The 24632-nt window shown below is 38.1% G+C and overlaps 1 protein-coding gene and 1 long non-coding RNA gene across 2 annotated transcripts in view; both read right to left on the bottom strand.

Moving 5' to 3' along the window:
- Window positions 1-24632, bottom strand: part of LOC148131849 (uncharacterized) — a 387282-nt gene that overhangs the window by 194611 nt on the left and 168039 nt on the right. The gene's annotated exons all lie outside the window — the stretch shown is intronic.
- Window positions 7344-15085, bottom strand: LOC148131852 (vomeronasal type-2 receptor 26-like). Its single transcript, XM_087954066.1, has 5 exons — window positions 14864-15085; window positions 12924-13736; window positions 10251-10481; window positions 9487-9613; window positions 7344-8362 (listed from the first exon to the last, which is right to left on the bottom strand). Exons 1-5 carry the CDS (start codon window positions 15008-15010, stop codon window positions 7452-7454), a joined length of 2229 nt encoding a protein of 742 aa, XP_087810192.1. The 5' UTR covers window positions 15011-15085; the 3' UTR covers window positions 7344-7451.

The raw sequence follows: 24632 nt of genomic DNA, 5'->3' as shown, positions 1-24632 counted from the left end.
GGGATTGCAATTATTTTTTTTTATTTTTTTTATCCATTTTATCATACAGTTGTTTATTTGTTCCATCTCCATGTCCTATTTCAAAAATTATTTATATATGCCTCCTAAAAGTTGATCTTGGCTTTCTATACCTGTTTCAATTTCTCTCCTCTCTTAAGGTTCTTCCATTTGTTTCAATATTACTTTTTACTGTTTCAGCAATTTCTGAAAACATTCACCATAGTAAAATCCTACTTTTATTGAACACTAAACACTTCTGGATATTTCTTTCTGTTTCCTGAATATGGATGCAGCATGCTGGCATAGGAGATTAAATCTTGGTTACTCTATGTGTCTTGTTGTGTCTTGTTTTTCTTCGAAGACCTTTCGCTTCTCATCCAGAGCAGAAGAAGCTTCTTGGATGAGAAGCGAAACATCTTTAAAGAAAGCCAGACAGTCCAGTTGCCTCTTGAACCTTTGGGTAACCATGAATTGGATGACTGAGAATCTCCACAGACAGATCCATAATCCTATTTTAACAAGAGCAATGTTAACTGTTAGGACTGGTGTCGCTAAGTGGTGCAGTAGCTTTATAACCACATTGCTTAGTGACTGAAATAAAGGTCCCATTACTATCATTAAGTGCGGATTACCTGTAATTAAACTGACAAAGCAATCTTCAGGATTAATATTCTGTGAAATAATTACATTAAAATCACATAGCTAATATACACCGTACTTTTCGGAGTATAAGATGCACTCTCCCCCCACCCACCCCCCAAAAAACAGTGGGTGGAAATGTCTATGCATCTTATACAGTGAATATTGCAGTGGGAGGAGGGGGTTTGGTGCGGCATTGATCAGCTGTTCTAGAATGGTCCGCCATGGTGGTGAACGGGCCACAGTGAATGGGTGGTGGCAGCGAATGGGCCAGATGAATACTGAAAGGATGCTGGGAGGTAGGGGAAATTTTTTCTTCTTCTTTTCCTCCCCAAAAGCTAAGTGCTTCGTATACTCCAGAGTGTCTTATACTCCAAAAATACGGTTTCTGAAACCAATATGAATAAACTGGCACTGGGAATCTTTCATGATTTAATTTTTACATGAGATTAACATCTGTTGCTAACGATGGTGAATGTTTTTGTCAGTGTCTCATTATGAATAATGCTTTGTTTCTTCTTGTTTGATGTTCATATTTTAATTGATGTCCCTTGTTCTTCCTTTGATCGTTAATTCTATAAAACTATTACCAGACCTTGGTGTTGGGTTTTGGGCACCACCAATCAGTTATTGAAGACAAAGCAGCACAGAGGATCTGGAGAATCTGCCACCAATTTCTCACTGGATGTTAGTGGTGGCAGCATGTCCACATGAGGACTTTTTCTTGCTATTATGATGCCTATCTGGGCAGAGATGACAGATAACATCTGACTCAGTGTTTCAGAGTTTCTGGTCACCTGTGTTTTGGTAGTGAGTAGATATAAAAGATGACCAGGCTGAACCTGAGGGTGGAGTCAAACATGTCATAAGTTGTGAGTCCTATGCTCTCACAAGAGATCTAAGTCCAGCCCACCTTGAATGCTTATTTAATTCCCACTCATTTCCCTTGACCGTTAGAAGCTTAGATTTTCTAAGCTTGCAATAAATCTTTATACTCATTTGAACTGCCTGAATCTCCTGATTTCCTGGTGCTAGACAATAACAGAGGAAGTCAATTGATTGATATGGCCAAGGAACAGCTTAGATATGAGTGCTGCTACAAACCCCCTCATGTGGAATATAGTACATCCTGTTTCCCTCGTGTGGTAATAACATTCAGAGATTTAATTATGTGTTCAGACATTCCCATTTTTTGCAGTTTGGTTTTGTCATTTTTTATCAGTTTTTAAATAGTAAGTAGGAATAATATGAACCTTCCTCATTCTGGCCTCATCTGGATGAGAATTTTTTTTCTCTAAATTCAAGGGAGAAAGCCACTCGATGGCTTTCATTTATTGATCATGGGATCCTTTTAGGTTAGTTGTGCGATTTGGGACTTGGCACCATACTGTTGCACTTGTTTGTTCCAGTGGTGAGATTCAAATATTTTTACTACTGGTTCTGTGGGCGTGGATAAGTAGGTATGGCCAGGTGGTCATGTGAATGGATGGGTGTGGCTATGTGGTCATGTGACGGGGGGGTCAAAATACTTTTTTCTTTCACAGCACACACACACCTGTGCCCCATTTTTGGGCTAGTGGGCCTCAGGGAAGCCTCCTGGGAGCAAAAATGGGGCACGGGGGGCATGCAGCACCCCCCCAGTGCCCCATTTTTGGCTTTCTGGGCCTCAGGGAAGCCTCCTGGGCACTGAAGAAAGAAGCATTTTGAAGCCTTCCAAGGTAAGTACAACAGCGAGGGGGGAATCAGCTGTGCTGCGTGATTTAGATTAGCTAGAAAGCAAGAAATCCGATGATTTCCTGCTTTCTAGCTAATCTAAATTGTGCAGCACAGCTGATCATCACCCAGCTGACCTAGCAGCATTTCACCTCTGGTTTGTTCCTTTCTCCATGGCTGGTTCCAATCAGTGTTAATAGGGGTTGAAGGTCTGGCCTATGGCTGCTCCTTTGTGGGGCACCACAGGGCTTGGTGCACTCTCCACTCCTTTTTAAGATCTACATACAATGGATGGGTAAGATCACCCAAAACCATGGAATGAAATGTGGCTAGCATATACATATAATGAATAAAAATCAAATAAATAACCTACATTTAGGAAGAAGATTCCCATGCACACCAAGACAGAGTAAGGTAGTATAATGTCCCTACTGGATAGTTAAAGCTGAACATTCATTTGCTTTAACATATGATAGTTTTATTATTTCAAGAATAATTTTCTTGAGTAAAGGGGAGCCAAACTTCTCCATTGTTAACTTTCTTAAACTGGAATTATGCCCACCAATCATGTAACATGAATCATATTTTCTCCAGCTATACACCTTTGTTGCAACAGTGATTCCCAACCCCCCTTCTCATTATTAAAAACATGGCAATTTAATTGTCTTTTCAGCAATGCTTATGGGATTTCCACCAACCACAATTATTCAATCTTGAAATCAACATAAATAATTTTAAAAAAGCTTTTCATATGCAGAACCTGACAATATGGTCCATAAATACATCCTGTGCTGAGAGCAGAGGATGGAATTGGTTTAGGCTTCACTAACAGTTTGGATTTCCCCCTCTTTCAAACCAGCAATCTCTCTGTCCAGAATGTGGACTTTCTGGACAGAGATGACCATTGGTTTGAAAGAGGGACTGAAAGAGGCCATGTACATTAAGATTGAACAGCCCTCTCTTAAGAGAGGGAGAGGGATACAACACCAGCTATCTCCTGTTTACAACACAGTCTTTTCAGCAGTTCTAAGAAGGTTTCACACCCATTTGCATTATTCAGGTGACCCTGAGGGCACAGGGCCTTGATGACTCTCAGTGCTAACAACCAGAATATAAATCTTTCCATCCACCACCATTCAGTCAGAACTGAAGAAGCTTCTTGGATGAGAAGCAAAACTTCTTCAAAGAACAGCAAAGCCCAATTGCCTTTTTAAAAAGCACCTTTTATACAATGATGATATGGATGACTGAGAATTTCTGCAGACAGCTAGTGAAAAGTGTTCAATTGTATTAACACATGACAATCTTTAGAATCTCAACAATATGTCCCAAGAGCAAAAGGCAATCAAACTTTCATTAATTGTTCCCTTCCAGACTCTTGAACTAGAACCATGCCCTTAAGTGATGCAAAACTGTTTTTCCCCAACTCCGTACCTCTGTTGCAACAGTCATTCTCAATTCCCCTGCTAATTATTAAAATCATGGTTATTTATTCTATTTTGGAAAAAAAACCATATATGAGATTTCTACTACCACCATGATTTTTAAAGTAATGTGACAAAAACATGGTATAGAAATCCTGGAAATATAATCTGAAACTACTCCTGCTGTTCTGAGAGCAGAGGGCATAGTAGAATTATAAACATATTAGGGTTTAGAGCCCTGGGAGACACTCACCTTCTAAGGTGGGGATGTAATCTAAAAATTGGAGAAAGGAGGAAATGAGAGAATATATCTGTGCATATGTACAGAATGAATGGAGTGGCTGGATAGAAGTTTCAAATCAAACATAAGTATGCAGACTATTTGTGAGTTCTTGGCTGGGAAGGGAGAAAAGTTACCACTTTAGTTACATTTATCAGTCATAGCTTAAATCATACATGGAAGAAAGAAAAAGCTCTTAGAACACATAAAAAGGCTTTTATTTTCAAGCTACCTTATTTTATATTTCTAATTTTAAAAAATAAAGCACTGAAATCAGAAGCCATCATGTTTTCTTATCATTAGATGCAATTTTCTGTTCATATGAGGTCTCAGCATGATGATGATGAGGTAGCATTTGGGGACAAAGATGCAGCCCAATAAGCCCAGGCTGGTAGCTAGAATGAAGAAGATCTGCACAGCCACCATGTACTTCCCTTTGGTGATCAGATAGGTGGGAACAAAGGAGACCCAAATGCTGCAGAAGACCAGTGTGCTGAAGGTGATCCACTTGGCTTCATTGAAGCTCCCTGGTACTTTGCAGGATATAAAAGTCACCAGGAAGCAGATGGCAGCCAGAAAGCCAAAGTACCCAAGGGCAGAGTAGAACACAGTGGCTGAAACTTCATTACATTGCAGGAGGATCTGTCCCAGTTGGAATTCAGATCAAAATCTGGGAATGGGGGAGAAATTCCCAACCATATCATGCAGATGCCCAGCTGAACTCCAGAACCAGAGAAGACAATGGAGTTGGGCAGACTTTTTCCTAGCCATTTCCTCATCCTGCTGCCTGGTCAGAAATGCCACTAACACCATGATAGTCTTGGCCAGCAAGGAAGAAATGGCAACTGAGAAAACAACACTGAAAGTGATTTGTCGAACAAGACAGGTCACTCTCTTCGGGCGGCCAATGAATAGAAATGTGGACAAGAAGCAAAGCAGGAGAGAGAGCAGGAGAATGTAAGTAAGGTGCTGGTTATTGTCTTTGACAGTGGGAGTTTCTCTGTATTTAATGAAGATAATCAGAACCACGGGGGCATCTTCGGACAGTGCTGGCTCTTCAGCTTTGTAAAGGAGATGAGCACCGCCCCCTAGAGCCGGAAATGACTAGCACGTATGTGTGAGGGGAATCTTTACCTTTAATCATAACCAAGCCAGCGATTAGAGATAAAAAAGAGGCACCAAGGTCCAAAATGATTCCCAAGCTTTCTTGATAGAACAGGAAACAATGTTTTGGGGAAACATTGATTTGGCTTCTTATTGAGATGCTGGTCATCTGGACACTTTTCACAATGGGCTGCATCTGAAAAATACCCTATAAAACTCTGTTTCCCACACTGTCTGTTGATTTTCTAAACTATTTGCTATTTTTCCTCTAATAAAAATTGCTTCACTAATCACTGGTAATTCCCACTATAAGTAATGGTCATACACAACACCAACATGAAGGTCTGGCTTCTGAGGCTTGGGTGATAAGTAGGATCAGGCCTTAAGTGAACTTTTATAGGGCTCCTTTCTTGCTCCTGAGCCTCTTCTCTCCCTCCCTCCCTCCCTTCCCAATGTGCAACTTGATTAATCTTTCTGCTAATTAATTGTTCTAACAGTCAGGACTGCTACTATCATGTTACCCCAGCCCTTCTCTTCGTTAGAATAGACATAACCTATTCCTACAGCCATTTTTCATCTGTTTAAGCCTCCAGTTGCTTAGTCATTTTTACTGCTCTTCTCTGCACTCTTTTTAGAGACTCAACATCTTTTTTATATCATGGTGACCAAAACTGGATGCAATATTTCAAGTGTGGTCTTACTAAAGTATTATAAAATGGTACTAACACTTCACATGATCTAGACACTATCCCTCTATAATTCATTATAGGATTGTGTTGGTTGTGTTGTGCTGTCTAATCCACATGTATATATCTGGCAACTGCAACTCACCAGTGGCTAATATTTAGTGGGTGTCCACTAGGATTCCAAGATCTTTTTCACAGTTTCTACTCTTGAACCAAGTACCATCTATTCTATATCTGTGTATTTGGGGTTTTGGGTGTGTGTGTATAAGTGCAAAACCTGACTTTTCTTATAATTGAAATTAATTTCATTGCATAGGATTGTATGTTCCTGTCTGTTGAGATATTTCTGGATCTGGAACCTATCTTGTGGACTGTTAGCTATTCCAGCCAGCTTGGAGCTTGGTGTCATCTTAAAATTTGATGAGTTCCCCTTCTATCCCCTAATCTAAATCATTTTTGAAGATGTTGAAGAGCAGTGAGTCTAAGAAAGAATTTTGAGGTTCTCCATTGCATGCATCTAAATGCCTTACTGAAGTCCAAGAAAATGATGTCTACAATATTTCTCTGATCCACTAATTTTGGCAATTTGTCAAAGAAATACAATTTGTTTGGCATAGTACGTTTTTGACAAACCCATGCAGGCTTCTGGTTATAACTTTGCTTTCTACTATGTGTTAATGGATTCATTGCTTCATTATCTTTTCCAGGATCTATATATGGAAAACAGTGGCTATGACACTGTGAAACATATATTTGTCTTGTTGCAGCGATTTTAATTGATCTTACCTGACACAAATCTTTATTCTTTGTTTAAAGAAAGCCTATCTAATGTTACATTTAAATGTTCAATTTAGGTATATTTAAAGGGGACTTGGAGAAAAGGGCTGGATGTTTCAATGAGCATGTTGGAAATAAGCAGGAAACCTCTTAGACCTAATCCATGCCATTTTACATGAAATATTATCTCCGGTTAGTTATCTTATTCCAGAATATAATACAATATTACAGGGGCAGTTTTATTGTTATAAGCCAGGCTGAATTATTCTAAGATGGGTGGCTATAACTATCTTTTAAAATAAAAAATAATAATAAAAAGAAATAAATTATACTGAGATGTATAAGAATATATCATTGAGAAATGAGAATCATACAATATCAAATTGTCCTCATGTGAAACCTACACACAGGACATAAAGCCAGACTTGGAACAGGATAGGATAGGGCAAAATGAAGTAACATAGGGATAGTAAAGAAGTAAAACAAGGCAGTATTACACTGTTCTTATTTATTCATCATTTATACTGAAAGTCTATTAAGAGAATTTGGATTAGAAGAAGAGGAATACACACACACACACACACACACACACACACACACACACACACACTGAAATTTTATGATTCTTCCTAAATATGGATTGTGGTAAAAGAAAGTAATGATTCAACAGAAAATGACCTCTTACACATCTCTAGTATATCTAATTATATCAATCATAACTGTGAATTCATATGAAAGAAAGAGAGTTTTTAGAACATATAACAGATTTTATTTCCAGCTATCCTATTTTATCTTAACAATAATTTGGGTAACAAATAACTTTCAAAATCAAGAGGCCTCATTGTTTTTCATTATTAAATGCTCCTTAGTGTTCATGTCAGGTCTCAGAATAATGATGTAACATTTGGGGACAAAAATACAGCCCAGTAAACCCAGGCTGGAGGCCAAGATGGAGAAGATCTGCACAGCCACCATGTATTTCCCTTTGGTGCTCAGGTAGGTGGGGACAAAGGAGATCCAAACACTGCAGAAAACCAGCATGCTGAAGGTGATCCACTTGGCTTCATTGAAAGTCCCTGGAAGCTTGCGGGCCAGAAAAGCCACCAAGAAGCAGGTGGCAGCCAGAAAGCCCATGTAGCCAAGGGCAATGTAGAACATGGTAACTGAGCCTTCATTACATTGCAGGATGATCTGTCCTGGTTGAGAATGCAGGTCAGAATGTGGAAATGGGGGCGAGATTCCCAGCCATAAAAGGCAGATGCCCGCCTGAACCCCTGAGCAGGACAAGACAATGGAGTTGGCCAGACTTTTCCCCAACCATTTTCTCATCCTGCTGCCTGGTTTTGTGGCCAAAAATGCTACCACCACCATGATTGTCTTGGCCAGCAAGGAAGAAACGGCAACTGAGAAAACCACACTGAAGGTGATTTGTTGAAGAAGGCAGGTCACTTTCTTGGGCTGACCAATGAATAGAAGGGAGGTCAAAAAGGAAAACAGGAGAGAGACCAGGAGAATGTAGGTGAGATCCCGGTTGTTGGCTTTGACTATGGGAGTTTCTCGGTATTTAATGAAGATTCCTAGAACTAAGGCAGTGGTTAGAGAGAAAAATAAGGCTGTGATAGCCAGGGTCAGACCTAACATTTCTTTGTAGGACAGGAAAGTCTTAACTTTGGGGATACACTGATCTCGCTTCTGGTTGGAATACTGTTCATCTGGACACTTTTCACGATGGGCTGCATCTGGAAAACATTAATTGCTGTTTATCTCATGATTCACTGACATTTTATACCTCATGACCAATTGACTAGAGGCAGGGTGTATATACACCAGTGAAGGTGTCCTTTGCTTCTTTTCTGCCTTTTTTATTTCTATCATTAGAATCATGAAATTTAAAGGAAAAATGATTTACACTGGATATTGACAGCAACTCTAACCCTAAGCATGAATAAAGTAGAAAATGATTATAGAAAAACATTGCCACCATCCCTTCTCTTTATTTGCCAAATGCAGAACTGTGTTTCCAGAAACCATGTTCCAAAGTTCTAAATTTTCTGTGTCCTGTGTGATATATATGGTAGCCATTCTTGCAACTTCTATCATAGATACTTTAGATATTGTAAATATTGCGATTGTGGCAAATTCTCTAATTTCACCTTCCAATGTGACAATCACTGACAAAAAGTGTTGTTCCAGTTCTGTACCAGACTTGTAGAGTTATATTTCAAAAGAATATTTGGGGTTTCAATTCAATGTTTTTTTAGGTTTCTTTCTGAATATTCTGATGCATTTTTTTGAGTTTGTTTGCATAACTACCACACATAATAAAATATTCCTTCTTTGTTATAGGATTTCCAACATTTATTTTTGTATGATTCGTATATAATTGTTTATATATTTGTATACTGTCTATAAAACATTTCCCCTTATATTATAACAGAGTGAATTTCCTGGATTCCCCCCCCCTCCAAAAAAAGATGTTTTCATTTTTGAATTGCATTTATTTGATTTTTTTATCCATTTTATCACACAGTTGTTTAATTGTTCCATCTCCATGTCCTATTTCAAAAATTATTTATATATGCCTCCTAAAAGTTGATCTTGGCTTTGTATACCTGTTTCAAATTCTCTCCTCTCTTAAGGTTCTTCCATTTGTTTCAATATTACTTTTTACTGTTTCAGCAATTTCTGAAAACATTCACCATAGTAAAATCCTACTTTTATTGAACACTAAACACTTCTGGATATTTCTTTCTGTTTCCTGAATATGGATGCAGCATACTGGCATAGGAGATTAAATCTTTGTTTCTCTATGTGTCTCTAGAATAAAAGACTGATGCTCCTTTTTTGTCCTTGAGCCACCTACCTTCCTGTGTGGAGGTTGTTCCTTCCATGCATGAAGAGCAGTCATAGCAGCATACTGGTTTTCCTTCTCCTGTGAGCTTGGTGTATCCTGGGAGGCAACTTTTGGTACACCTAGAAAAAGGGGCTTTCTGAACAGAAAGAAAATTATGGAAATTTGTAGATTAGGGAATTCATTTTAAAAGTGGAAGTCAGTGTAAAGATGGGCTGGTGAACTCAGAAGTTACTTTTAAGATCTTTTCTCAGATATAATGAAAATATTTTTCTTTGGTTGATTTCAAGCAGCATATGATCTCAAAGTCCTCTCAATAGTCAGCAAAGACTAATGGCTCTCCTGTCCAAACATTTTTAGACTTCTGTCTGTAGACCAGTGAAATGCTATTATCAGGCACATGATACTATCATCATTGCACTGATAATGTTATCAAACTGGGAATAAAATATCTGCAAGCAACCATGCTGATAGAGCATCAAAAATTATACTGAGGTAAGTCTCTTAGTGTCTAAAGGTTTTGTGTGGTTCCTTAGCTTTCTTACAGGGAACAAGCATCATTGGATTAGCCAAAATGCTTTCCATCCTAACCTAGAACAATGCTGGCATTCCCACAGTTAGCAATCCAGGAGATATCTAGGAGAAATAGTAGCATCAGCCAGTTTTTTTATTCATTAGCACAAAGCCTCCATCAAGGTGAGGAGACTGATGCAAAAGCAGGTGGATACCTAGGAACAGATGAATAATAATATCCACAAACAGGCACACCTGGTTACCTGGTTAAAGGAAGTTGGCCATACAATGACACTCTCATCGATAGAGAGTTTGATACCCAAAGAGACTCCTTCTTTTTCAATATTCCCTATTTTCACCCCAGCAGAAGTCTTGTTGGGAAATACTGCCCAGTCCATAATATCGAAGTCAGCAACAGGAATTCCAGCCTCATCCAAATAAACATCATCCACAGAAAGATTGTAAATCTGGAACTTTCTTAGAAAAGGATGGAGCTGAAAAGACATGCAGACTCACACTTTCCATGTAAACATTCTCATTTGAGCCCTAAGTCAGAAGTGGAATATTCAGCTCAGTGACTCTGTCTGTCTGTGACTGGAAGATTATTCTCTTTCTCACTCCTTTCTTCCCTCCTTCCCTAAATCTCCCATTCCCTCTCCCACTCTCTCTCCAATTCTTTCTGTCTTTTTCTCTCCCATACATAAATACATATGCATGCATAAATGTTTTTTGCTCATTTTTATGTTTTATGAAATTTTAAATTATCTCCTTTTAATGACCCCTTGCAGGGTGAAGTCTGAGCAACTGAATGGAGCTGAGTGTTTACTGGCCAGATGCCCTTCCTGTTGTGACTCGGAGGTTTGAGCCTGCTCTGTTAGAGGACACAGACTTGGATAATGAGGAAGAGGAGGATTTGGCTCTGAGGTTTGAGCCTGCTTTGTTAGAGGATTTGGAATTGCCTTCCTCCCCAGGACTTTCCTCTTCGGCAAGACCTTCCTCCCTGGTTGTGCCTCAGGTGTCGGCAGATAACCAGGAGGGTGTATCAGAGCCTCTGGCTGAGGAATGTTGGTTTGATGCGAGGCAAAGACGCAGGCAAAAGCGTGAGATGCAACGCAGAAAGAAAGGACAAATCAGAGACTGAGATGAGGGACTGACATGCCCCACAGGGAATAAAAGTGGGTGTATTAGCTCTGGGTTCTTGTTCGGGACAACGTGTTATTTAGTGAGAGAAGCTTCAGAATTATCCTGTGTGTGGCGACAGCTTGTGATTTATGTTCCTGCTTCCTTATCAGACTTGGCAGACAGCTTGCATGAGACTGCCAAGAATGTTGTCGGCTTAAGGAATTTAACCCTGTAATTACCGGACTTGCCTGCGTATTTGTGTTTCAGTTGGAAATTTGGACTTATTACTTTGTTTGTCCAGGTGAGACATAACACCTTCCTGTCACCGATGTGGAGTTCTATTCAGCAGAAATGTCGTGCCCAAAGAGAGAAATATCTGCCTCTAGCTAGGATCAAACTCACAGCCTCCTGATTGGGAGGTGCAAGATCCAACTCTTGGCCACCGCACCACTTGTTTTATGAAATTTTTAATCTCAGGTCAGAAACATGTTTTAACTCCAACAATCTCACCATCTTTTTAGGTTTGTTTCCCCATCTCTTCTATTGAACTCCCATTATTTTGGACTTTTGGAAGGGTATCAAAACTTAGTTTTGCTCATTGGCTTGTATCCTTGAAGTGGGGAATTCATCACTGGAGGTGGTTGTTGGGGTAAGAAGATCTCTCATCCCAGTGCTGTCAATCTCCTTGTTTCTTGTTTTTTTTAAAAATAGTTTTTTTTCACATTGTTTTTCTATTTATCTTTTTATTGTTTGTAAGCCACCAAGAGTGGCCTTATCACTAAAATGGATGGTGTATAAATATTGTCAATAAACAATAAATAATATTTTACAGCCTTTTGGAGTTCTCAGCGGTGGAAAGTGAAAAGGTTGGGAGAAATGACAGGGCTCCAGATTCTAAGATTTAGTTGTCAAAAGAGAAGGAAAGATAAAAAAGGATCTTGGGGGACAGAAAATGCAGAAGAAAATTGCCAGGATACGTGACCAGGAAGTGGTTGTGAGAAGCAAATCAACTGATCTGCTTGTTTTTTAAAGATTAAAAAAGACTTGACCATTCTTTGCATGGCAGGACGGGAACTCCATCAGACCAATGTTGAAGTTTAAGACCTTAAAACCTTTATGATGGTTACTGTCACATCTGGTATTTATTTCACAAATACAGGTAGCCCTCAACTTACAGCCACAATTGAGCCCAAAATTTATGTTGTTAAATGAGAATTTGTTAAGTGAGTTTTGTCCCATTTTATGACATTTCTTGCCATAGTTGTTAAGTGAATTGATGTTAGTAAGCTATTTAAATCTGTCTACTCTATTGGCTTTGCTTTTCAGAAGGTTGCAAAAAGTGATCACCTGACTCCAGGAAACTGCAACGGTCATATGTATGAACCAGTTGCCAAGCATCTGAAATTTGATCCCAATATCATGGAGCTGCTGCAACAGTTGTAACTGTGAAAACCGGTCATAAGTCACTTTTTTCAGTGCCATTACTACATCAGACCAATATTGGAGTTTGAGTCAGAATTTGATCGCTCCTGAGGCTTATTTATTTCACAAATGTATGATACTTTCCTCTCTCTCTTGAGACAATGTCTATTCTTACAAGCATCCTGAACCAACATACACGGTTTGGTCTAGAAGATTCAGTGACAGAACCTCTCTCTTTCTCTCTAAGCCTCCACATCTGATCAGAAAAAGTATTAGAAACTGACAGGTGTTACTAGAATTCTGCCCATCCACATTTATCCCTGCTTACCTCTGACATAACATTTAAGAATGGGAAGGAAACCATTAGTGGCATTTTGTAATAGGAGTCTTACCTGCCATGGCTGTATTATCTGGGGTACCTGATGGTCCTCAACACGAATCCTCCTCTGACTCCTTTGGAAGGAAAAGGCATCATGGAGGGCCCAGGCCACAACCTGGATTGTTGTGGAAATACTGGAGCCATCCTCAGACAGGATTCTTTCAAGCAGATCCTGGGGAGGGGTTTCCCAGGTCTCTTTTCCCAGGCATGTATTCCAAACTTTCTTAGACAACAAGGGGATTGAATAGGAACACTGAAATGCTGCCTCCCCAAACTTCTTTGTAGCAGAGTAATGTGAATTAAAATCATAATATTGTGTCCTTTTCTTTATCTGAGTTATGAATGATAACAAAAGATGGTTATGGCGTAGATTAAGCAATCGGTTAAAAAATCTCACACTTATATCTGACAAAGCTGTGGCAATCCATACTCTTTCCCCAAAATAGATTTCTTCTTTCTCAATTTCTCGTATTAGTACTGCTAGTATTAGTGTGGCCTGAAAGTTCAAGTGACAAACAATACTTTTTACTTTAGCATCGCTAAAATATTGAAGGACGTTCTTGTTCTTCCTCAGTTCAATAACCATGGGTAAGCTTTCTGAGAAGGAAACACAGACCCCTTTTCTTTCGGCTGCTGGCACAAAAGTTCTTCTGAACTTTTCTCCACTTTCATTGTCAGGAGCAGTGAGGCCAATCCATGTCCATCGGAAATGCAGGAGCAGCTTGACAATTGCCAAGTGGGGAGGTTCTTGCTTTGGAGTCACCCGGTAGAAAAAAGGGAAATGGTGTTTCTGCTCTGGAATGTGGCTGATGACCCCATAGTTGATCTAAGATGAAATAGAAAGGATGGTTGATTGCTTTGTTTTTAAGGACAAAAATAAGAGCTTACATATCAGAGCTGTTCCTCCATGGAAGAGAACGTCCTTCTATCTGTTCTTGCGTTTGTACCATGAAACGCTTCCTCAGTATCTGGTATCACTTGCCTGCATTTACAGTCATCGGCTATTAGCAACTTTCTGCCAAAAGTATGGGAGGAGAAATACGACGCATTTTTCACATCTTTAGCAGTCCAAAAACAAAGGACAAAACACTTGTCAGGATTCCGGCAGTTGCCCTAATTAAATCATGAGCCTCGAGCCAAGCTTCAAAAACTATAAAGAATTTATTTGGAGTGAGCATGTCGACGACCTGTTTGAAGCCGATTCTGCAACACCTAATTCACTGTCACCCTTGACCCTGATTTCCCCCCACCCTGTTGGGTGCATCATAATTCATATTCTCCAACAAAACAGGTTCATAGCCAAGAGTCATCAACTACGTTCTCCAATTAGAGATTTGCACGGCTGCTTAGTTACAATCTTTGCAAGATAAGAATGAAATGAACTTTCGGTTCCAAACTTCTGCAATGCTCTTTCAAACCCCCCCCCCTTCTGATTGTGGCAACGCTAAAACAGGCAGATAAATGTTTTATGGGTTGACATTATTATTATAAAACCAGCTTAGCTACACATGTCTCAGTAATGCCCTGGGGATGATGGAATGATATATGAACTCAGCAGAGAGAGAAAAGTTGGATGGGATGCCGTTTTTTTGGTCTTTATGTACAAATAGGGTAACAAAAATCCCTTAACATCAGTCCTTGACATTTTGTTTCAATTTGTTTCAAATAAGATTGAAAAGATGTTTTTCTCTCCCAAGTCATGTGACTGAAAGACAGTGAGAAGAAGCAGAAGAAGGATTGGAAAAGAGGTTGCAAATTCCATGTGCAGGATGGTTAAGGGCATTTTGCTTGAAATGAAGGTTCGTTCAGCTTCAAAAAAGATATCAGAATGAAGAATTATTTGAATGCCTAATACCATTTCAGGACTTCTTTATTGCCTCACTAATTTTATTTATTATCTGACCTTTTGGGGGCTATTTGAAGAGTGAACTTAGCTTCAGTTTTCATTCATACCTGTGGGATTTTGTAGATGCTCAGCATGGTGGAAATTTGAGTAAAGAGATCAGAATCAGTCCCCTCAAGCAGAGGCAAGAGATTATTTGGTCTTCCACAACTGTAGTTTGGGACATTCTCCTGCCCTGTAGAAAGCAAGTCCATCATGACATCATATGTTATCCTTGCATTGAAAAAGTTCTCATAGATGCTGTAGCCCAGGGTGAGGTTTGGTAACAGCTTTCGATTTTCATTGATCTCATGAATGGCAAAGAAGAAAGTCAGGACTTGCCAGAAGCTCATACTGTCTATACTGCAAGATAAGAGACTTCAGTTGGTTTTCATCTTTTTTATTATTTCTTGCTGCTGTTATTATGTGTTGTACAACGCATTGGATATATTTCTTTAATTTTCCTTTAATCATCCCCCCAAAAAATGTTTCTGATTTTAAGTTCAATGTCATATCCTGTAATTTCTTGTATCCATTTCTTCAAATTTTCTCAATATTTTTTAGCTTTGGGGTATTGCCACCACATGTGATAGTATGTTCCCTCTGTAAGCATACATTTCCAGCAGTCCGGTTTCATGTTCGAATATATTATGGCCAATCTTGCCAGTGTCAAATGCCATCTACAAAACATTGTGATTAAATTTTCTTTCTATGCTGTTGATAACATTAGTTTGCAGTTCTTGATCCAGATTCTCTCCCAATCTTCTAACTGTATACTATGTCCTATATTTTGTGCCCATGCAATCATTGAGCCCTTAACTACTACTTCTTCCCTTTCTACTTTAAGCAAATATTTATATGATCTAATAATAAATTTTTCTTCTTTACCAGTCAAAATTGGATCTAGTTGTTGGGGTTCACTTTCAATTCTAAATTCCTCTATATCCTTTTTATGCCCCGTTCTTATGTGCAAATATGGCCACCAATCCACCAGTTGGTTTTCATCTTGATGTGGGGGTTTCATGAAGCTATTTCTTTATGACATTTATAACTAATCAGTTTGATTGCTGTCTTCTGAGTCAAGTCTGGAAACTGGACAATCCAACAATCTAAAATTAGTTATGGAACCCTAGTAGTGTAGCTCTAATGCTGTATCGTGATGTTTAGTAACAGCTTTAAATGTTGTTTGATCTCTTGAAGAGCAAAGAAGAAGGGTTACAGGGATGGACTTTCCTTGGGTCTCAATATTAGAAGATCAGCCCCATTGACACCCAATTGACACAAGCGGGACCTTTTATCCCATGCTCTTCTTCAGGTTCAAAATGACCCCAATTACAAGTTCTAGACCTGATCCCAATTTTATTTTCTCTAAATGACTCAGAGGGGCATTCCTACAGCAAATCCTATATTATTCTGATCAAGAATGAAATGTCTGAGCAACTGGACAACAATTTGTTGCTTGTATCCTTATGATTTATATTGACTGTTTCCTACTATGATTTGATTGCTTATCATACCCTGTGACTTGTACCTTATGATTCTTGACTCTTGATGAATGTATCTTTGCTTTTATGAGAGCATTTGCACCAAGACAAATTCCTTGTGTGCTCAATCATACTTGGTCAATAAAGAATTCTGTTCTGTTCTGTTCTGTTCTATTCCATTCCATTCCATTCCATTCCATTCCATTCCATTCCATTCCATTCCATTCCCATTCCATTCCATTCCATTCCATTCCATTCCATTCCATTCTATTCTATTCTATTCTATTCTATTCTATTCTATTCTATTCTATTTATGCACCAGTTGCCAAGCATCTGAAGTTTGATCAGAATATCATGGAGCTGATGCAGTGGTTGTAACTGTGAAAACTGCTCCTAAGTCACTTTTTTCATTGCCATTACTACATCAGACCAATATTGGAGTTTGAGTCAGAATACGATGGTTACTATGGCATCTGGTACTTAAGTATTAAGTATTGTACCTTATGATTCTTGACCCTTGATGAACATATGTTTTCATGTACACTGAGAGCATTTCCACCAAGACAAATTCCTTGTGTCATACTTGGCCAATACAGAATTCTATTCTATTCTATTCTATTCTATTCTATTCTATTCTATTCTATTCTATTCTATTCTATTCTATTCTATATTCACATTAGTAAACCATATACATATGAAAATACAGTCGTTTTGCTTTTTCTTGAGAAATTGTTCTAGGATTTCTTTGATTTCTAATTGTTAAGAATATTTCTATGGAATTTTCCTGCCAAGTATGAGCCCGTTTTGACTTTTACACTTTTTCATTTCATTTCATTTCTTTCATATTGTTCTTGCTATAAATTTTGTAAATTTTGTTTCTCAGCATTCACAAGTCAGGAGAAACCAAGAATTTGGTAGTCATGACAAAGCATCCCCTTGCACCATTCCATTTCTAGTCATTAAATCCTTAATATTAAACTAAATATTCCTTTACTATAAAATAATTTACTTTTATTGTTATTATCTTTTCAGACAGAATTCTGCATAGAATAATCTATTTCTATGATTTTTAAAAATAGATGGCTAATGACATATATGTCAATATTAAAAATTATAGTATATAAAGGTTTTGTTATATTTTAATCACATATATTAATCATTATAGCTTGTAATCATCCTATAGTTACATGCTATTAATATTAATGTTTTAAATATTTTTATCATTGTATATAAGAATTAATGGTTTCATATGGGAGGATTTTAAGTTTTAATTTTATTGTTAATTTATGTTGGTTCAGTCATAGAATCATATACATAAAATAAGGTATTATTTTCACCTCATCAAATCAGCAACAATTTCTATGTCAAGACATATATTAATACAGTAACAGCACTTACCAGAAATGGATTTTTTTTTTAAAAAAAAGCTGAAATGGCCTCTACCACATTCATTTTTCCCTTTTAAATCAGATAGATGGTGTTTTCAATGTCTTTAAATAAAGCACACCCAGGGCCACCTGTTGTTATTCCTGCCATGGTCCTTGGCATATATACATACATACATACATACATACATACATACATATATTTTGCAGGTACTAACACACACACACACACACACACACACACACACACACACACACACACACACATATATATATATATATATATATATATATATATATATATATATATATATATATGTATGGTGTTGACTTGGTTCGGGTATTTTCCCACGTCATTGTAGTTCTTTTAAAGTTGTAGCAACGTTTCAGCAGAATCTCATCTGCCATCATCAGGCTTCTGTATTGTGTCCGTCTGTGAGTCAGACTTTTACAGTGGTTTCAGATTTGAATTTGGGGCAGCCTATTGCTGTGCCAGAATGGTTTTTCTTCATCCTGATTGGTTGGGAGTCTTGGTCTGTGTTTATTGGTCTCGGAGTTTGCTGTGTTCTGCTTGATTGGTGTCTCTAATATCTTCTGTCTGTTTTTGGCTCTTTTTGTATCTTGATTGGCTGGCAGCATTGTGTTGCTTTAATGGAGGTCTTTAGTGCAGCTTGGCTTCGGGTAAATGGACGGCTATCATTAGTTAGGAAGCTGGGTTTCATCTGGGTGCCTGGTTGGGATGTGTTTGAGCTGGAGGTATCAGGGGGATCTGTTTGTGCCCAGGTGTTTGCCTGGCTTGTGGTGTGGAGATTTTTTTGTTTGTGAGTGCAGGCTTCCAAATGATTGACAGCCTGGTGGAATCATCTCTTCTATTCATGCTTTCTGGTCTTTTTTCAATCTCTATGGCTTCTCTGATGATTCTGTGATTAGGGTTTTCTATAGTGGCCAGGGTTTTGGTGCCATTGAAGTTGATGCTATGACCTGTGGCTTCCATGTGTTGGACTAGTGAGGAAGTGTGTTCCAGCTTTTTGACTGCATTTTTGTGTTCATCCAGGCGGGTGCTTATTCTTCTATTGGTCTGTCCAATGTATATATATATATATATATATATATATATATATATATATATATATATATATATATATATATATATATGTTTTCTTAAGTTTTCGGTACTTACATGTATGGTGTTCGGCTTGGTTCGGGTATTTTCCCACGTCATTGTAGTTCTTTTAAAGTTGTAGCAGCGTTTCAGCAGAATCTCATCTGCCATCATCAGGCTTCTGTATTATACAGACGGACACAATACAGAAGCCTGATGATGGCAGATGAGATCTGCTGAACGTTGCTAATAAGAACTACAATGATGGACTCGGTTTGTCGGCCGCGGCGGCAGGGATTTGCGAAGCTGCGCGATCCCTCGCGCTAGCCGTTTTGGGGCTCCGACCCACCGGGTGCGGAGCTAGGCTGCCCTGCAGGGGCAGCTGAGGTAGGGGATCCGGAGAAGGGACTGGGGTGTTGCAGACCCCCTCCTGGCCGGCAGAACCCCCTTTCCCAGGACGGTGCAGCGGCGGTCCGTAATGGCCGCCACAAAGAAGCTGGCAGCTGGGTAAGAATGCGCAGGAGGAAGTGGAGAAAGTGATTGAGAGGAGAAAGTTTTTCTTGGCTCCTAGGACTCTAAGACATATTTAATAAAATTCCTGAAAAGTATGACTTTCTGAATAATACCTGCCAGAAGAGGAAAAAAGCGGCTGTTTGAAGGTGCTGAAAGGATAGCTTTCCTCTTTTCCTATGGAATAAATAACTGGATATTAAGAAACCTATTTTTAGGTGGAAATTGGTTTTAAGCGATGAGTGGGAAGAGAGAGGATTAAAAGAAAATATTTGTATGCTAAGACTTTGTTGGAGCAGATGCCTTAAGGATTTGAAGACTAGAATATATTGTAATAAGATTTTAAACAGATTTGGACTTTCTTTCTCTTTGATTGATATTACCCCAGAAGGAGAAAGTGAGAACTCTGCCTTGGCTTGGACTGATTGATAACTTTGGGACTGTTTTATCTTTTTTATTTTCTTTTGAATATTCTGGTTGTTGTAAGAAGAAAGAAGGAGAAAAGAAAAGAAAAGATTTATAATGGCTCTTTCTGTTGAGGAACTAAGAAAAGAATATGAACAAGCAAAAAAAAATGGTAAAGATGGTGTGGAAGAAGCTTTCCTTTTCTTAGAAATGGCGCTTACTAATTATCAACAAACATTACAACAGATGAAGACAGCAGAGGAACAAGAAAGAAAGGAAGGAGCCATTTTTAATGAATCTCAGAATTTGATCCAGAAAGAAGGAAGAGAGAAAGAAAAGAAAAGAAAGAAAAGAAGAAAACTAAAGGACTTAAGGACTTAAGATCTAAAAAACATTTAAGAAAGGGAAAAATAAAGTGCAAAACCAATATGATGATAGTAAACAAAGGGGAAAAGGAATACGACAGAGAAGGGAAGCCGGTAAGGCAGAGGCTAGAAGAAGGGGGTAGAAAGGTTTGTTGGGAGAAGAAAGAAAGGGAAAAGGTGGAGAAAAGCTACAATGTTTTGAAATTAAATGGAAAAAGGAATTTTTATGGATAATGGATAAAGTATAATTTTTTTTTTTTAAAAAAAGATTTTGCAAGGTACATAAGATGAGATGGTAGTATTGCAATGGTTTAAGAGTTGATAAGAGATTAAAATGTTAAAATGTTTAAAAATGATTGGCTTTAAAACTTAATAATAGGAGAGGTTTAGAATATTGTTTTAATTAAAGAGTTTAATAAAATTATGGTATTGATGTTATTATAAAATTTTTATTATAGTATTTTTTTTAATATTTGGATTTATTGTCTAATTATGCACTTAATTGTGTTGGATGTATTAGTTAGATAGAATGTACCAAGCAAAATCTGATTGGGTATTAGATATTATTTTAAAGATTAATTTGATTAACTTAGGGGGAGATAGAAAGGCATCATACTCTGATTAATGATTTCAGGAGAAACTGATTTGCTTTTTTTCATAAGGAATGAGACAAAAGGATGATAAAAATGGACAAAAGATACAAATATAATGATTCAAACTAAGATGATTAATTAAGGTAGAATTAAGAAGTGTGAAATATGTGGAGAAGTTAATATAGAAGGCTTAGAATGGTAAATAAAATAAGTAATGATATGTAAGATGAGCATGAATATAATTGAAGTCCATGAAGAGAGAGACACCTGGGTCCAAGTTACTTTCCAAAAGATTTTTTTTATGTTTTGTGTGTTGTGTGTATATGTCTTTTTTGGGGGAGAATTGGTAAAAACTTGTAGAAATATAGAATGAGAATAATGGTAACTAAGTCAGAAAGAAACAGATGAAATAATAATAATGATATTGAATAAGAGTAAAGAGAAGTAAAGAGAAATTGAATAAGAGGTTTTGGTATATTATATGGAAATGGTTTAAAACAGAATCATAATTTATCTGACTTGTTAAATTTACAATGGAAAAAGGTTTAAACATGTAATGAGTAATGATAATTTGTGTGTTTTAAAAATTAATAAAACTTGTTTTAAGAAAAAAAAAAGAACTACAATGACGTGGGAAAATACGACTCACTGTCTGACTCACAGACGAACACAATACAAAAGCCTGATGATGGTAGATGAGATTCTGCCGAAACGTTGCTACAACTTTAAAAGCACAACTATAATGACATGGGAAAATACCTGAACAAAGCTGAATACCATATATATATATATATATGGTAGAGATATAGAGATAAAGACAAAGAGATAGAGATAGATAGATGGATAGATAGATAGATAGATAGATAGATAGATAGATAGATAGATAGAGATAGAGATAGATATAGATAATAGAGATGATGATGATGATAGACACAGAGAGACAGACAAAGATTATAGAGAGACAGATAGACGATAGATATAGATAGTAGAGATAATGATAGACAGACAGACAGACAGACAGACAGACAGACAGATGATATAGAGAGAAATGATAGATGGACAGACAGACAGGAGAAATAGAAAGATAGGTGCATAATCAAGGAGAACATAGAAGGGAATGGGAAAATAAAATGGAATAGTTTGATTTCAGCTAAGAGGCAATCCAGTAATTCTCCTTGACATCACAAATAATTATTTTCTGAAGAGCCACCCCCATCCTCAATTTAAGTCTTTTCCTTAAAGGAAATGAAGATGGGAAAGAGGCCAGATACCAGGAAATGGAAACTATTGATATTTTTTTAAAAAAACAAGAAAGGATAAAATGAATCACTAGGCTTATGTATATATCAGGAATTACCTTTCAAACCTGTTGATTGGAGGTTGAAAGAAAATATATGGTTCAAATACAGTGCTAGCTGTAGATATGATTGCACCAATCAGGAAGTCTCCTCGCCTGTAGTATTTGAATCTATGTTCTCTCTCTTTCTGTACACTCAATGGGCATTTGGTCATCATTGTGGCACAGGGAAAATGGGACACAAGGAGAAGCAGCATCAGCAGTAATTCAGATATCATGATGGAGATCTTGTGCAGTTCTCTGAGACAGACACCAATGTCTTTGGCCTCAGAGCTCCCCAAGGAAAAACACAATTCTCTTGACAAAGAGCCCAGACACACTGACTTTATTAATAAAGGCAAAATGACATCTGGCACATTAAAATGAGCAAGATTACCTTCAGACTAGCACAGTCCTGCCTAAAGGAGTCTCACATATGCTCTCCATAGTCCTTGAGGTCCTTGTGGACCAAATTTTTAGATATTTTTAATAAATGTTCATAAATATTTGTCAAATCTGTTGTTGATGGGTGGTGCGTGTGAGGGATTTACTACTATGTATGAGGGGAAAAACTTTGTATGACTCATGGGCATAGTTCCAATTTAAGACTTATCAAAACAACAATTCAGATAACTTTTTATTCCCTTTACTCAACAGACTTATTCTTAATAGAATAACAGAATCTGAGAGACTTGTCTTTGAAAGAAATACAGAAATAAACTGAGTAGACTTTTTTTACATATAAAGTTTATTTAACATACATACATTTAAAACATTTAAAAACAAACAAACAAATACACACACACACGTGCGCGCGCACACACATATATGTATGGCATTCGGCTTTGTTCGGGTATTTTCCCATGTCATTGTAGATGTTCTTTTAAAGTTGTAGCAACGTTTCAGCAGAATCTCATCTGCCATCATCAGGCTTCTGTATAGTGTTCGTCTGTGAGTCAGACTTTTACAGTGGTTTCAGATTTAAATTTGGGGCAGCCTATTGCTGTGCCAGAATGGTTTTTTCTTCATCCTGATTGGTTGGGAGTCTTGGTCTGTGTTTATTGGTCTTGGAGTTTGCTGTGTTCTGCTTGATTGGTGTTTCTAATATCTTCTGTCTGTTTTTTGGCTCTTTTTGTATCTTGATTGGCTGGCAGCATTGTGTTACTTTATTGGAGGCCTTTAGTGCAGCTTGGCTTCGGGTAAATGGACGGCTATCATTAGTTAGGAAGCTGGGTTTCATCTGGGTGCCTGGTTGGGGTGTGTTTGAGCTGGAGGTATCAGGGAGGATCTGTTTGTGCCCAGGTGTTTGCCTGGCTTGTGGTGTGGAGATTTTTTTGTTTGTGAGTGCAGGCTTCCAAACGATTGACAGCCTGGTGGAATCATCTCTTCTATTCATGCTTTCTGGTCTTTTTTCAATCTCTATGGCTTCTCTGATGATTCTGTGGTTAGGGTTTTCTATAGTGGCTAGGGTTTTGGTGCCACTGAAGTTGATGCTATGACCTGTGGCTTCCATGTGTTGGACTAGTGAGGAAGTGTGTTCCAGCTTTTTGACTGCATTTTTGTGTTCATCCAGGCGGGTACTTATTTTTCTATTGGTCTGTCCAATGTATGTGGCTGGGCATGATGCACAGGGGACTTCGTATATGCCTTGGTTTTCCAGGTCAATTTTATCTTTGGGGTTGCTAAGGATGGCTGCTATTTTTCTGTCTGTTTTGAAGGCAGTCTTGATGTGATGTCTGTGTAGTACCTTACTAATTTTGTCTGTAGTACCTCTTATGTAGGGCAGGACAGCTGTTCCATAGGTCTGTTCATCTTCTGGGTCTCTATTATGTCTCAGTGTGTTTTTGTGGATCAAGCTGGTGATTTTGCTTTTGTGGAAGCCGTTGGCTGTCAGTACTTTAGTCAGGGTGCATAGTTCAGTCTTAATGTGTGTCTTGTCTGCCAGGTGTTTGGTTCTGATAATTAGTGTTTTAGCCACGGAGTTTATCTGTGCTGGGTGGTGGTGGGATTGGGCGTTGAGGTAGCGGTTAGTGTGTGTTTTCTTCTGGTATACGGTGTGTCCTAGTGTGCCATCTGTTTTTTTGTAGATTAGTACATCTAGGAATGGTAGTTGTTTGTTTGTTTCCATTTCCATGGTGAACTTAATTTTGGGGTATGTTGGCTTTGACAATGGGAGTTTCTCAGTATTTAATGAAGATAATCAGAACCAAGCCAGTGGTCAGAGACAAAAATGAGGCAGAGAGTACCAAGATGATTCCCAAACTTTCTTGATAGGACAGGAAACAATGTTTTGGTAACACACTGATCTTGCTTCTGATTGGGTTGCTGGTCATCTGGACACTTTTCACAGTGGGCTGCATCTGAAAAACAAAAAAAACTGCTATGAAATTCTGTTTGCCACGCTGTATGCTGATTTCCTAAACTATTTACTGTTTTTCCTCTAATAAAAATTGCTTAGTTAATCTCTGGGAATTCCCACTCTCAGTTATAGTTCTACACAGCCCCAACACAAAGATCTGGCTTCTGGGGCTTGAAAGATAAACAAGACCAGGCCTTGAGAAGACTTCTATAGGGCTCCTTCCTTGCTCCTGAGCTTCCTTCCTTCCTTCCTTCCTTCCTTCCTTCCTTCCTTCCTTCCTTCCTTCCTTCCTTCCTTCCTT

Source organism: Notechis scutatus, chromosome 2 (assembly GCF_049901735.1).
Source record: "Notechis scutatus isolate UNSWTSFEM ecotype Mainland chromosome 2, rNotScu1.2, whole genome shotgun sequence".
NCBI lineage: Eukaryota > Metazoa > Chordata > Lepidosauria > Squamata > Elapidae > Notechis > Notechis scutatus.
The sequence above is the reverse complement of the archived record's forward strand: the minus strand, read 5'-3'. Positions and strand labels throughout refer to the sequence as shown.

Coding starts and splice junctions, on each gene's coding strand:
- LOC148131852 (XM_087954066.1), bottom strand. CDS start 15,010: ATGATGGACTTGCTTTCTACAGGGCAGGAGAATGTCCCAAACTACAGT. Junction 10,482..12,923: donor AGATAATACAGCCATGGCAG/GTAAGACTCCTA, acceptor ATGTCTTTTCAG/CTCCATCCTTTTCTAAGAAA. Junction 8,363..9,486: donor AACAACCTCCACACAGGAAG/GTAGGTGGCTCA, acceptor AATGTTTTCCAG/ATGCAGCCCATCGTGAAAAG.